General features: G+C 38.1%; 1 protein-coding gene across 4 annotated transcripts; it reads right to left on the minus strand.

Annotated features, from left to right (window-relative positions):
* Positions 1-1,159: 1,159 nt before the first annotated feature.
* On the minus strand, positions 1,160-11,691 carry LOC139135456 (neuronal acetylcholine receptor subunit beta-4-like). 4 transcript variants are annotated; one of them, XM_070702845.1, is made up of 8 exons: positions 11,033-11,691; positions 9,776-10,833; positions 8,930-9,731; positions 7,907-8,052; positions 7,588-7,632; positions 6,925-7,034; positions 5,780-6,315; positions 1,160-4,707 (listed from the first exon to the last, which is right to left on the minus strand). In XM_070702845.1, the coding sequence occupies exons 3-8, from the start codon at positions 8,988-8,990 to the stop codon at positions 4,151-4,153; spliced, it is 1,455 nt and encodes a 484-aa protein (XP_070558946.1). In that variant the 5' UTR covers positions 8,991-9,731; positions 9,776-10,833; positions 11,033-11,691; the 3' UTR covers positions 1,160-4,150. The 4 variants fall into 4 exon arrangements, with proteins under 4 accessions (XP_070558946.1, XP_070558948.1, XP_070558947.1 ...); XM_070702847.1 differs by lacking the exons at positions 9,776-10,833; positions 11,033-11,691 and adding an exon at positions 8,227-8,339 and having other exon boundaries at positions 8,930-9,734; XM_070702846.1 differs by lacking the exons at positions 9,776-10,833; positions 11,033-11,691 and having other exon boundaries at positions 8,930-9,054; positions 9,451-9,733.
* Positions 11,692-12,271: the final 580 nt, after the last annotated feature.

Below are 12,271 nucleotides of genomic sequence, written 5' to 3' on the forward strand. Positions count from 1 at the left end.
GATTCATCAACAGTTATTCTGAAATTTCCACCATCAAATATACATGAACAAAAGTTCTAAAAAAGTTTATATTGAAAAATGTTTAAGTTTTGTCTTGCTTACATTTTGCTGCAAACAGAAATGAAATGTAAAGTTCCCCCGAAATGTTATTAGGGCATTTAAATAGTTGGCATTCCAGCATTTTATCAATATTGTGTGCACATCTTTTTCGATGAGCTATGCATCAACGTCGACTCGAAGTAAATCTTAGTTTAAATAATCGAAGAACAGCCAGTGTACAGACAACACTTGTCTACCAGCAATGATCTAAAAGTTATACAACTAATGAGTATGCTGTGACTGTGTCGGGTTGCTGTTATCACACGATTTGACAACAGCTTAATTGCACTATATGTTACAAGAAGGTTTGTGTCGTAAACAGCTTTGTGAATAAATTTTCTTTCGCTTCCGGCAAAATCTTATCTCTTCTCCTAATTTTAATTCTCGTATAGGTTCAGCAATTAACTAAATTCAAATGACAGAAAGTCATAGAATGTGTGAATAAGCTAATAATTACAGTGTCACACTGGCCACACTGTACGAATAATTAAACGCAGTGTGATCAATGTACCCCAGAAATCTGATCTGATCAATATACCCGAGAAGTATGATTTAAACTTACTAAATACGCAAATGAACTTAACACACAAAGAGACGCAGACATTGTGACCACATCAAATACCGTATTGGCCCCGGCCCATGGTGTCCCAAAAGTACTAGTATTATAAAACTTTGAAAGTCTGGATAGCTATCCCCGAGACGCGTTCTATTTTTAAAGTTCGTAAATAAGTACAGAGCCAAAACAAAGCATACTATAAGTGGTATCACAGAGATTATGAACCGTCATGTCCCAATAAACACGTCACAATACAGAAAATACACAAGCCGTACTTGACATTTGATCTCCCGTAGTAGTACGTACATGTAATGTGAGGTCACATTTTTGCAAGGATTATTACAAAAAAACATACTTCCCATTATTTTCCTTTTCCTTACTTTCTTCTTCCTCCTCCTCCTCCTCCTCCGCCAGCCTCTCTCTCTCTCTCTCTCTCTCTCTCTACACACACAAGACAAAGCAAGGCTAGAAGTATTTATGTTTTATTAAGATTATCTTGGCCTGCCTGCAACCACTGATTATTTGATGTACTATCACACGTGCGAGAGCGTCTGATCTTTATTAACGGGTAGTTACTTAATTACCGATGCAATTACTCACAGTCATACGATATGATTCGAGAACATGAATCTATAAAGAAATGATGAGTTCTGGTAATCGGAAAAGACATAAGTTTTGTAGGAAATTCAGTTAGCCGCTGCATGCCTATGCACGAGACTATTTATCGCATTCATCAACTTTATGCTTGTAAATGTGATGAGGATATGATTTAGAACTAGTATCAAACGGTAGAGGCACCATGGGACAGTGGCTAGGGTATCGGAGTTACTATCGGAGGATGGTCAGTTCGAGACACGGTAGGTCCAGAGTAGTGGACTCACTGTCAGAGGGTGGTGAGTTCGAGACTCCAGTACGGTGTCATGCCCTTGAGCACAGCACTTTTTTCTCCTAGTTGATTCATTGCTCCATTGGATAGTGAGTTACGGGTACCTCATCTTGTGATGGGTTCTCCTTTTGGATTGAGTAATATGATAAATTAAAAATAAAAATAAAATAAACCATGGAAACTCTTCAAGGAGACATAAACTTGTTTCTGATGTAAAGAATACATGACACGAAATTATACCAACAGGCTTGTATTTCGCCCTTTTTTGTTTAATGAACAAGCCATACAATCATAGAACTATTCAAAAAACATAACCAAGGGGTTAATTGGAATTACAATTGACAGACTGTATGGATAACAAAAGTAGGAAACCACGGTGTTTTGATTCTAGTTCCACATCATATCCCCATCACATTTATAAGCACTACAAGCAATGTGTAATCACATCGATTTTAGACATGAACTCGTTATGTAAATCAGCAATCACCCGATGGCGTATGCGAAAAAGAACTAGTATAGTAGACGAAAGCTAACAAGCGTACGTATATAGTACAAAATAATAGTAAATATTACATCAAAGAAAATGAAATGACCTATGTCACAGTATCTAATACAATAAATATTCAGTGGAATTATCTATGAGTAATCTGAAGTTATTGATATTCTTATCTAATGTTAACTTTAAACAACTAACCCTTTCACTACAACGACCGAGTTTAACCCTGTTGTACGGATTAAAGTACCAGAACTCTATCGATATACATGAAAGTTTGCAAAAATAAAAGAGTGTCTGTGTTTATTCATAAAATCTTACGTAATACAATAAAAGAAAATTAAAGTCGGTGTCGTATTTACATAACAACACGATTGGAACTAATTTAGGATAATTGGCTGGTGAAGTAATGTCGATTTAATCTACAAATGTTATCTCATCTGCTTTCCTTTTCATATTACACACTTGTTTTTATAAGTAATTTGCGATATTGCGGCATTCATTATATGGCACCTAATACTTTTGAGAAATTTGCAAAATATGAAAATCCAATTATCCCAAATTAGTTCCAATCGTGTTTAACCAGCTTAACATCTATTACCGTAATGTTAAATGTACATAGTTATGAAGTTTGATGTATTTTGCAGTGTTTTGTTCTGTCTTAAGAACACGGTGTTTTCGGTCATTCCATATTCATGTCAACATACATGGTTTTCACCTTGTTCACAAAGCCATGTAATGTCAGTCACATTAAAGTATCATCGTATATAACTGAATTCTCGTATGGACTTGAATTCTTTTCCAAGTTGTCTTGTAACGGAAATACCTTGTATTTGAACACAGAAAAAAAAACTGTATTTGTCTCGAAAACAATAATCATGATACAAAATACTATCAAAATGTCAGCTGTAGTCTCTCTAAGGACAAATCTTTCCTTTGATGAGGTACCTATCGCAATAATTATGACGTTACTGTGCTATAACATCACGATATGATGGCAGTCCCATCAACTAAGAGACCGTTTTCCGATGTATTTTTCACGGACTGTAAAAGACTCTAGACCCCTCCATCTAATACCTTTGTAAATTTTGGATGTAGTTTTCTTGCTACAGCATTCATATATGCCCATACCATCGGACGCAACTACACTTAAAGACTGACCTAGTTTAGTAATCGGGCTTTGAAATCTCTCATTTCGAATCAATGCATGTCTAACAAACCACATGAAATGCAAACAAAATGCGTCCCTTGAGGGATTGAGTATCTTCTCGTTTCCAGGTTTCTGCAGACTCATTTACGCACGTTCATCAAAATTCCGACCCTGTGTAACAATCATTTTAAAATCTATCTACCAACATATCTATCTATCTATCTATCTATCTATCTATCTATCTATCTATCTATCTATCTATCTATCTATCTATCTATCCGTCTGTCTGTCTATCTATCTGTCTGATAAATATACAGCGCCTAAAATCCAATGGTGCTCAGTGGCACTTTTAGTGATAATTAATGTAATGCTCCCTGAAATATGTGCGTTAAAGCGCCTTTTTTTAAAGTGTTGACATTTGGAGATGTCTTTATGTCGAGGAGTACAGAGTTCTAAAGGACAGGAGCTGCTGATGAGAATGAGCGGCGAATGTAGAAATTCAAATTCCGTATAGGTTTGTGCAGAAGGTACTTATCCGACGAGTGAAGAGTCCGTAAGGAAGAACAGAGTGCAATTTAGTTCCAGGGATATTGTGGAGACTTCAATATCCATACTCTCAGCTGACAAGGAAGTATGTGAAAGTTTATGCAGTCAGTGTTACACATAGAACAGTCTGTTTTACGCATCAATTATGTATCATTTTAATTGCTAAACTAAGGTCTATTGTGCCAACTTGGATAACTGAACTCTCGTAAGAACAACTTCTTATCTCGACCTGAGACGATTACAGATCCACTGTGTTACCATTAACTTTAAAGTAAACTCAGTCTCGTACCTGTTTAAGTTTAGCCAACGACTCAATAAAAACCATACACGTTTGGTTTTCTTGAAGCATTCTGTGATTATTTAAATTGGTATGTATTCCAATTGTCCAATTACATATTATTGTTCAAGCCTGTTCACCTTCTACAGAAATTCACTATGTGCTTTATTGCAGCTCATGGCTGTGAAAAATCCGACGGTGATGGACACACCGACAGTGGCCAGGGTAATGAAACACAGCTGATCAGTTATGATAGCTATTTTCTGCCAACTGTTGCACGTGTACTCTTCATCATCGTAATCTTCTTTGCTCTTCAAGTGTCTCTCGACGCGTTCGATGCCGAGCAGAGTCTGCCTCATGCTGCTCTGCAGGTCGAACGGTGCCTGCATGGAATTGTCGCTAACCCCGAACTTGCGCTGCATTGTCGGTGTGCTGTTTAAGGAAGACGGCAGGGACGGGTAACTCAGAAGTATGCTGTGCTTGGCCAGGTTAGAGCCACATGACGACTCCCCTCTGCTCGAGCATTTTCTGGACCCCTTAACCGGAACATACCACACGAAGCGATGCAACCCAAAGCGACCGAAAAACAGACGATGGACCAATTTGGGCACCGGACTTTTGCGATGATATATGTTCAATACCAAGACAGTCAACAAACAAGAAGTCAGCACAAGACATATTGCACTGAAATAGAAAGTACCTGTAATAAAAGTAAAAAAACGCAAGTATAAGAAAATTTGACGAATATTGAATGATTGTTTTATTCGCTGCATGTAGTTCGCATATATTGTACTTTCTCAAAAGGCGCAATTCCTTATTCCTCGTTTTGTCAAAGATACTTCTTCAGTCGTGGTAGGAGTGTTTTCATACTGTTGCATCATCATAGCTTACGCCAAATAAAAAATATGTGTGTTTCCAGTAAACCGACCTATCTTATATAATTCCCTCCGACTCTAAAGATTTGCACTTTCAACAATCGATCAGGTATGATTTTACCGAATTTTGCGAGCTTTTTTTCTGTGGGTAACAACCAGAGATAACCTGCCTACAATGTTTCCTGACGGACGGCATATCAACGGAAACACACGATATTTTTATGCATTAAGAATTCTCCTAGCAACCATAATTTTGGTTGCTCTATATCACATTCCCATATCTCAAATGTTGTTACAGAGCCGAAATGTGAAAACCCGATCAATGACGAAGATGAAACAGTAGAATGGTATATATTCGCACCGATGGTATGTGACGCATGTGGGATACATTCAATGAGAGAAACATTTACAAATGTGCGCAAGCCCTCTGGTCTCGGATAACATTCACGTAAATTACTTTGGTAACATGCATAGTATCTTTACATTGTGACCATCACATCTCAGTCTTAAGGTAGAAGGCGCCTCGGGACAGATATTCAGACACTAAAATTTCTACAATTCTTTCCATATCTACCACTTGAGGGGTCTCATTTTAAAGATATTGGAGAGAGAAAAACTTTCAACGTCTTAGTTTTTCGAAAATCCGAATTTGAATTTTTCCCCATAGAGTTAATACAGGGAGGGCGGCCATTTTTAATTTTAAATATTGCAAAGTATTGGGCAATGTTTCGCTAGTTCCAAACTTTTCATGGTGACCCCCTCCCGATTTTTATTAATGATTTGGTAAGGGAATGGATGAAAGTTTCATTTAGGAAGGTCTGAGCAAACGTTTAAGTCTTTCACGTTCGAGGCGCATACTTCCTTTAATGGAACAGTTGATATCAAACTACAACTCACTAATCAATGGAAATCTTCCATCGGCAGTTGAAGAAACTCTACTTGATACCCCTGTGTAGAACATTATTAACGTCAGCAAGTTGGTGATTCCAAGCGACATCTTTTCTCCAGACTCCACAGGTATTAAGAAGACGAACAAGCTCAAGCAGGAGATTAGTATGAACGGTACGACAATGAACAACAAGCCGAAACAGGGGCGGCGTTTCAATGCGAGAGTCATCATAGCACCGCTCATCTCGAACGGGTTGTGGGATATCATGCTCTCGAAAGCGTCGATCTCTGCGCTCAGCAACTCCCATTCTCCGTGCTCTTGGTAGTGGTCGAGGTGTACAGACGTGTTGACGAATTCCAGCTGTTTTCTCTCGTAAGACCACGACGAGAAGTGTAGGTTACACACCTGGGTGTCGAACGGGACGTACCTGATATTGAACTTACAGCTGTTCTGGAGGAATACTGGAACTGTCCACAACACGTGGCCGGTATGTGCCACGACGACGTTGGTGTCGGACTTAATAAGTCCATCACTGTTCTGTGCACTGCAATGAGAAAATGCGCGGCCATGTATTATCCAACTAGGATGATGATAATCGCCGAACATTTGTCGTTTTCCAAGATGTAATTTTGAAATTTATGCTGAAGGATAGTCATCCTTACGACAAGAACATTTCTTCCCGTAATATTTGATTGGACCGAACTTCATTTTAGCGGGATAAAAACATAGCAAAATGAATAAGGAATAAATAAAAGATACGAAATCTTGCTTATCATCTTTTTTCGATCAGATGATATGGTGATTTTGTGGAAAATTGTGACAGTACGTTTGCTGTCATTATTTCATTAATTAACTTAATTACTTTACAATACCTATTAATTTAGTATTTTGAGAAGGTTAAATAAGCAAAAAGTCATCATTTATGAGCGAGGCTGGCTGGGTAGGTTTTGTTACAACAACGAAAACACAGTCTTGCCAAATATTAGCTCTGTCAGACTGACTATTGATTTACTTTGATGTCAAAATGCCTGACTGAACTTTTAAATAATTATTAATAAATACGTGAACGTTTGGGTATATAGTATAATGATCTTTTTATCGACTTCACTTCGTCCATTTGGGCCTTCAATATGTAAAGAGTTTGACATCATACCTATTGAGAACGGCCGTATCGGGTAGCCAAACTTTGTCAGCTGGAAATCGTATTTCTGTAATACCGTCGTAATCTTCAGGGTTCCAACTGAGAAATTTATCTTGCCAACGCTGAAAAGTAAGAACATCATTTATGAAGAAGGCTGCTTCTTGAAACGTTTAAACATTTTCAAGCCTACAAAGCTTGCTACATGTAGGGGCATTAATATTTTTTTAAAAATCAAGTTTACTGTACATCCAAAAAAATCAACTTTGCTGTACATCCATTGTGCCGAAATGACTATCTGAGTATAGCCAATAATAGTATGGAAAATGTATCCCCATCGTTACAGAAATTAGAGAATGCTTTATTCTCCCCATTTCAATTTTGTGAGATACTCGAGAACATTAGTATTTGAAATAATTATTGTTCAGGGACTTTCCAAGTTTAATTTCGAACGATTTGTTTCGATTTGTTTCACCGATCTATCGTCACAGTGTTTGGGGAAGTTGAGATCAAAATTTCGTATTTCTAATTTTTGTACATCTAACTTTTGCTCATATTTTAGAGAAAAGTGGAGGGATTGGAAGTCTACGGTAAATAATTTCGTTTGCATTGTTTTCTTATCTACCGTACCATATCTCTGTGAAAAACTGTGAGAAGGGTGGGAACTGAAGTATTTACCTGATTTATATACGCCGTCAGGGTGATCATTTGCTGTTTCTCGTCCTGGAAGATAAGATAAGAAAACAAGACATCCATCAAAGCCTTGCCAGACTCCAAGTGGTCATTGCTGATCTATAGACGGAAAGACCCTCGATGGTCTCTTGTTAATCTCAGACACATATATTGTGCTTGGTAAGTTTGACATTTTACGTCTACCTTTCACAAAAGCGAACATGCACTGCACTTTTCCATCATCCCTCTATGTCTGATACAAATAGTATCATAACGCAATTGTAGGAAAGTTAATTGCACACGCAAACAAATAGACAAAACCCACCATGTCGTCAATTCGGTGTAAACACACGACGAATCCCAGAGCCAATGCATCTGTAGCATTCTTCACCGGCAAAACGTCCGTGTCGTAGTCTTGTAACAAGTCACGCGACAAACGGCTGAACGGGCTCACATCAGAAGCGCGTATTCCTGCAGATGCCAAATTGAGTACACAGCAGTTCATTAGATACGAGATCGCCACATCAATTTGTACTGAATTTATAATGTCACTGTCCATTCTGGGCTCTATTTGTACTAAATGTCAGGTCAACACAGATGATTGCTGTTCGGCCCTACGTCTCGTGCACTTAAGTAACGAGTTACCTGCATATTGATAAGTTGACTTTCGGTTTCCCTTATGCAAGTTTGTGTACTTGAGAGAGAGGGACAAGATATCGATGTGGTGCAGCTCTTGCTATTATTCTATTCTTTGTTTTCTGATCCACATGTCAGTACAATGTACGACAGACATAATGATAGGACAAACGCTAATTAAAATTCTGAACATGGATGTACAAAACGAACGATCCTAAAGTATACAACAAAAAAGCATAATAGCAATGATGATGCTGCTTTCTCTACCGACCAATACATGCATATGAGAGAGAGAGAGAGAGAGAGAGAGAGAGAGAGAGAGAGAGAGAGAGAGAGAGAGAGAGAGAGAGAGAGAGAGAAGGGAACTTCCCCTGACATGCGGTAGCAGAGAAATAAAGTGAAATTAGTTTGTGAGAATACTAGCCATACCTCTATATGGAAAAGGGAGTTGCAATACTTTCTCCGTGCATACGGTCGTTCTACTCGTAAAAGTTCGTAAATATGTACAGAGCTCAAACAATGTAATACGATACACTTGTGATATATCAATGTAACAGATGGGATTACAGAGGTTACGATTCGCCATGCCCCAACTAAACACGGTACCGTTCAGAAAATAAGCTTACACAAACATCAGTACTTTCACTTGCGCTCCGGCGAGTTTGTTATTCTAGTGTGCCATAAAATAATATCAAATCGATGGGAAACTTACCACAATGGATGATTGTGATGAGAAATGCTACATTCAACGAACAACTCAGTTGCGACACCATGATTCACAGCTTGACTGCCGTCTCTCTATCCGGTATTTGCCGTGTGCGTTGCCACCGAATTCACCTTTTTGTATGTTTGCAAATATGTTAATGAGCGGATAATACCGAGAAGTGAGTCATGCATGGTGCATTATAAACAGAAATACGAGACCATGATAAGCCATGTGTCGACACACATATGTCACATATCGCATACCCTGTCATTTTGAAAATTTGCATTGATGATGTACAGCAAAATTATACGACAATAGAAGAGCAAAATTGATGTACGTATTCCAGACGAACCCGCCACAAAAATAATTTAGTTGAAAATGTTTAGAGGTAACTAATTCTTCGTAGCGAAAATTTGAAACATCTGGTCTCGAGTAAGAATGAGCTTTCTGTGAAACGTAGAAACCGTATGCGAGGTCGGGGTCGGAGGATTAGATAGACACTGACAAGAATTCGTGTATTCACCTACCTTGGAGGCAATGCGTTTCAACAACAGCAACAAGTCATCTCGCTTTTCGCTAAGACAGAACATGAAATTTGTGGTATGACATTGTACGTTGTCATGGATACTGTGATCAGTGCATTAATCGATAAATTGGTAACATACATGTAAAGTCAACAACAACAACAACAGCAACAACAACCCGATATTTTTCTTTTACAATTTTTACTGGTACATTTTTCATCACAGCACACCAGCGCGTCCTCAAAACACAGGGTCCCGGTTAAAAACAAAATTTCATAATTATCCTAAAATTTCATATCCTAAAATTTCATATCCAGATTTTAAATACAATACTGTCGGTTCTTATCGACTTTCTGAATTCATGATGCATGACTTGGGAAAACACTATGAAAAAGGGACAAGTCGCGCCGTTTGATTGTGCTATTGTGGAATTAAAGTGCACTACCATGCTAATCCTTTCATGGAATAAATAGGGGACATAGAAATGGAGTATTCCTGGAACAATATTCCAATTTTCCTAGAACGAAAACGTATGATGTATTGGTGGTCGAGTGTGTGACAAATATAGTATATTCTCATTCTGCCTGTTCGAGAATGCTGTACACCTGTTACCAACAAATTTCCGGAGGCTAAGGGTCTGCGCGCTCTCTCCCAGTAAGTTTGACATTTTACATATGACTTCTTTCACAGCAGCTCCCATGATGTGAATGTTTCATAATTTTATACCACTCCAGGTCATGTGACCTATTGTTCTTGCCATCCATTTATCCCTGAAAACACGACTGAAACCTATTGTTCTTATGCAAAAATAAGTAATCAGTCATAATTTTATTCATATGTAAATAAGTAATCACCACACTTTCATGAAAGAAAATCATTATCATATCAATAAAAGTGTAGTGATTACTTATTTAAATAAGAAAAAAGTATGACTGATTACTAATTTGCAAGAGAACAATAGGTCAAGCCGAGATGTCTAAAGCATTCACACACATTCAATAACAAAATGAAGACAATTTGTTCAACTGATATGTTATAGCATCACATTTTATAATTCAATTTTAACTTTCTTTGGACCATGCTCAATGTAAGCAACATGATTTGTTGATGAAGACTGTCCATCTTTAGATTCGGCGTCTTCTTGGGTTGGACCAATCTTGTCTGTTTTGTTACATTGTTTTGTCGTAACTTGAGAAACTGGTTTACTTACAGATTCCTCTGATTTAACACTAGATGGAGGTGGTAGTAATATATTCGACACATGCTTTTGTTGTACAGTAGACATACATTTGAGGCGCGTAAACCGTCATCTGATCTGTGACCTGTTTGTTCTTTGATAAGCTGCTCATCGAATCCCTGATGGTACAAAGATGTTGCCACATTCACCTGAAATTATCAAACACAAGACATATGTGACAAATAGCATGGAAATAAGTACAGCCTTTTTGTAACGTTTGTGGAATAGTCGAAAGAAATTTTGTGATACTGCCGCACACACAACAAATTGTTTTGGTCAATGAATTTAATTTTATAACTTTACAGAATTCGTTTTGTGTATAAATATTTTAGTAAAGGAATAAATTACCTTGCCAGAATATCCAGTGTGCTGGCTGTCTGGCCAAGCCATCTTGCACATTTGCTTTGTGTAAAGACGTATATTTTCTGGCAGGAGAACTTGATTATCCCTTGGCAAGGGTCATCGATAGTACAATCCCGTCCGGTGTTATCATCGCCAAGTACTTTTTTATAAGTTGAAGTACACATCGTGGATTTTATACGCTCCGTAGTAGCGGCTGCTCTCATAGGGCAGTTTGCCCGTGTAAAATCCTCTTTGGTTGTTTTTACATGGCCGTCCATGGAACTCTAGGAAGTCTCTTGGGTCATCAGATCAGACAAGTTGACAAGGTCCATCTTGACCAGTCGAAAACACGAAAATGGTATTGAAAGCCTGATGCATCCACGAGGCAATCACATGCATCTACAGATTGAATTCCTTCTCGCTAGCCAATAGCCAACAAGATAGAGTAAGGCAAGCCATTTTATTTAACCAATCAGACTAAAATAGTTTCCTTCTACACAGGTGCATTATACCACTCTGTAGCTCTTATTCAAATGCAGATTTGCAGTTGACCAGAGCCCTTGTCCTACTTGTCTGGGATAGGTCATTCTCCCAAACTCGCATGCCAGGTGCATAATGACCTCTGTGAACCTTTCGACGTACAATGGGTCACTCCATTCCATTGTGGGTATTAACATCAAAAGTAGACGATTTATTGACAGTAATTTTCAAATTTTAGAGAAGATTGGCCTGTTTTTCGTGGTATAAGTCGTTAATCACACCTCGTTGGTGAGCTGTTACAGCTGTTACAGTTGTAATCACCACACTTATGGTCAGTTCCTGACCATAAGTGTGGTGATTACAACTGTAACAGCACACCTACTCGTGCAATTAACTATACTTACCGTCTGTGTCAGCATATCGCGTTGTCTCACCCAAGTGCACGTCTCTGCACAGTCACTGATATGAAAATCGTAATGTACGTGTGAATTTCCTGACCTTTTAACTTGAATTCGTATCTTATCAAGTGTTAGAGACTCTTATTTTATCAGGCGCAGTGCGATGGACAATTCCCATTACCACAATTTATGTGCATTTTTTTTACAGAAAATATTGGATTTTTAAAAAAGATCCATTCTGACATCATGGCTGTTACACTAAATACTTGAAGCGAGCACATGCTATAGGATGGCGCTCTTGTAAATATCCAGGTTGAAAATAACAACATCTCCTAGGAGGAGGAAGTGTTATTAATTTGTTTTCTGT

Source organism: Ptychodera flava, chromosome 6 (genome assembly GCF_041260155.1).
Source record: "Ptychodera flava strain L36383 chromosome 6, AS_Pfla_20210202, whole genome shotgun sequence".
Classification (NCBI taxonomy): Eukaryota; Metazoa; Hemichordata; class Enteropneusta; family Ptychoderidae; genus Ptychodera; species Ptychodera flava.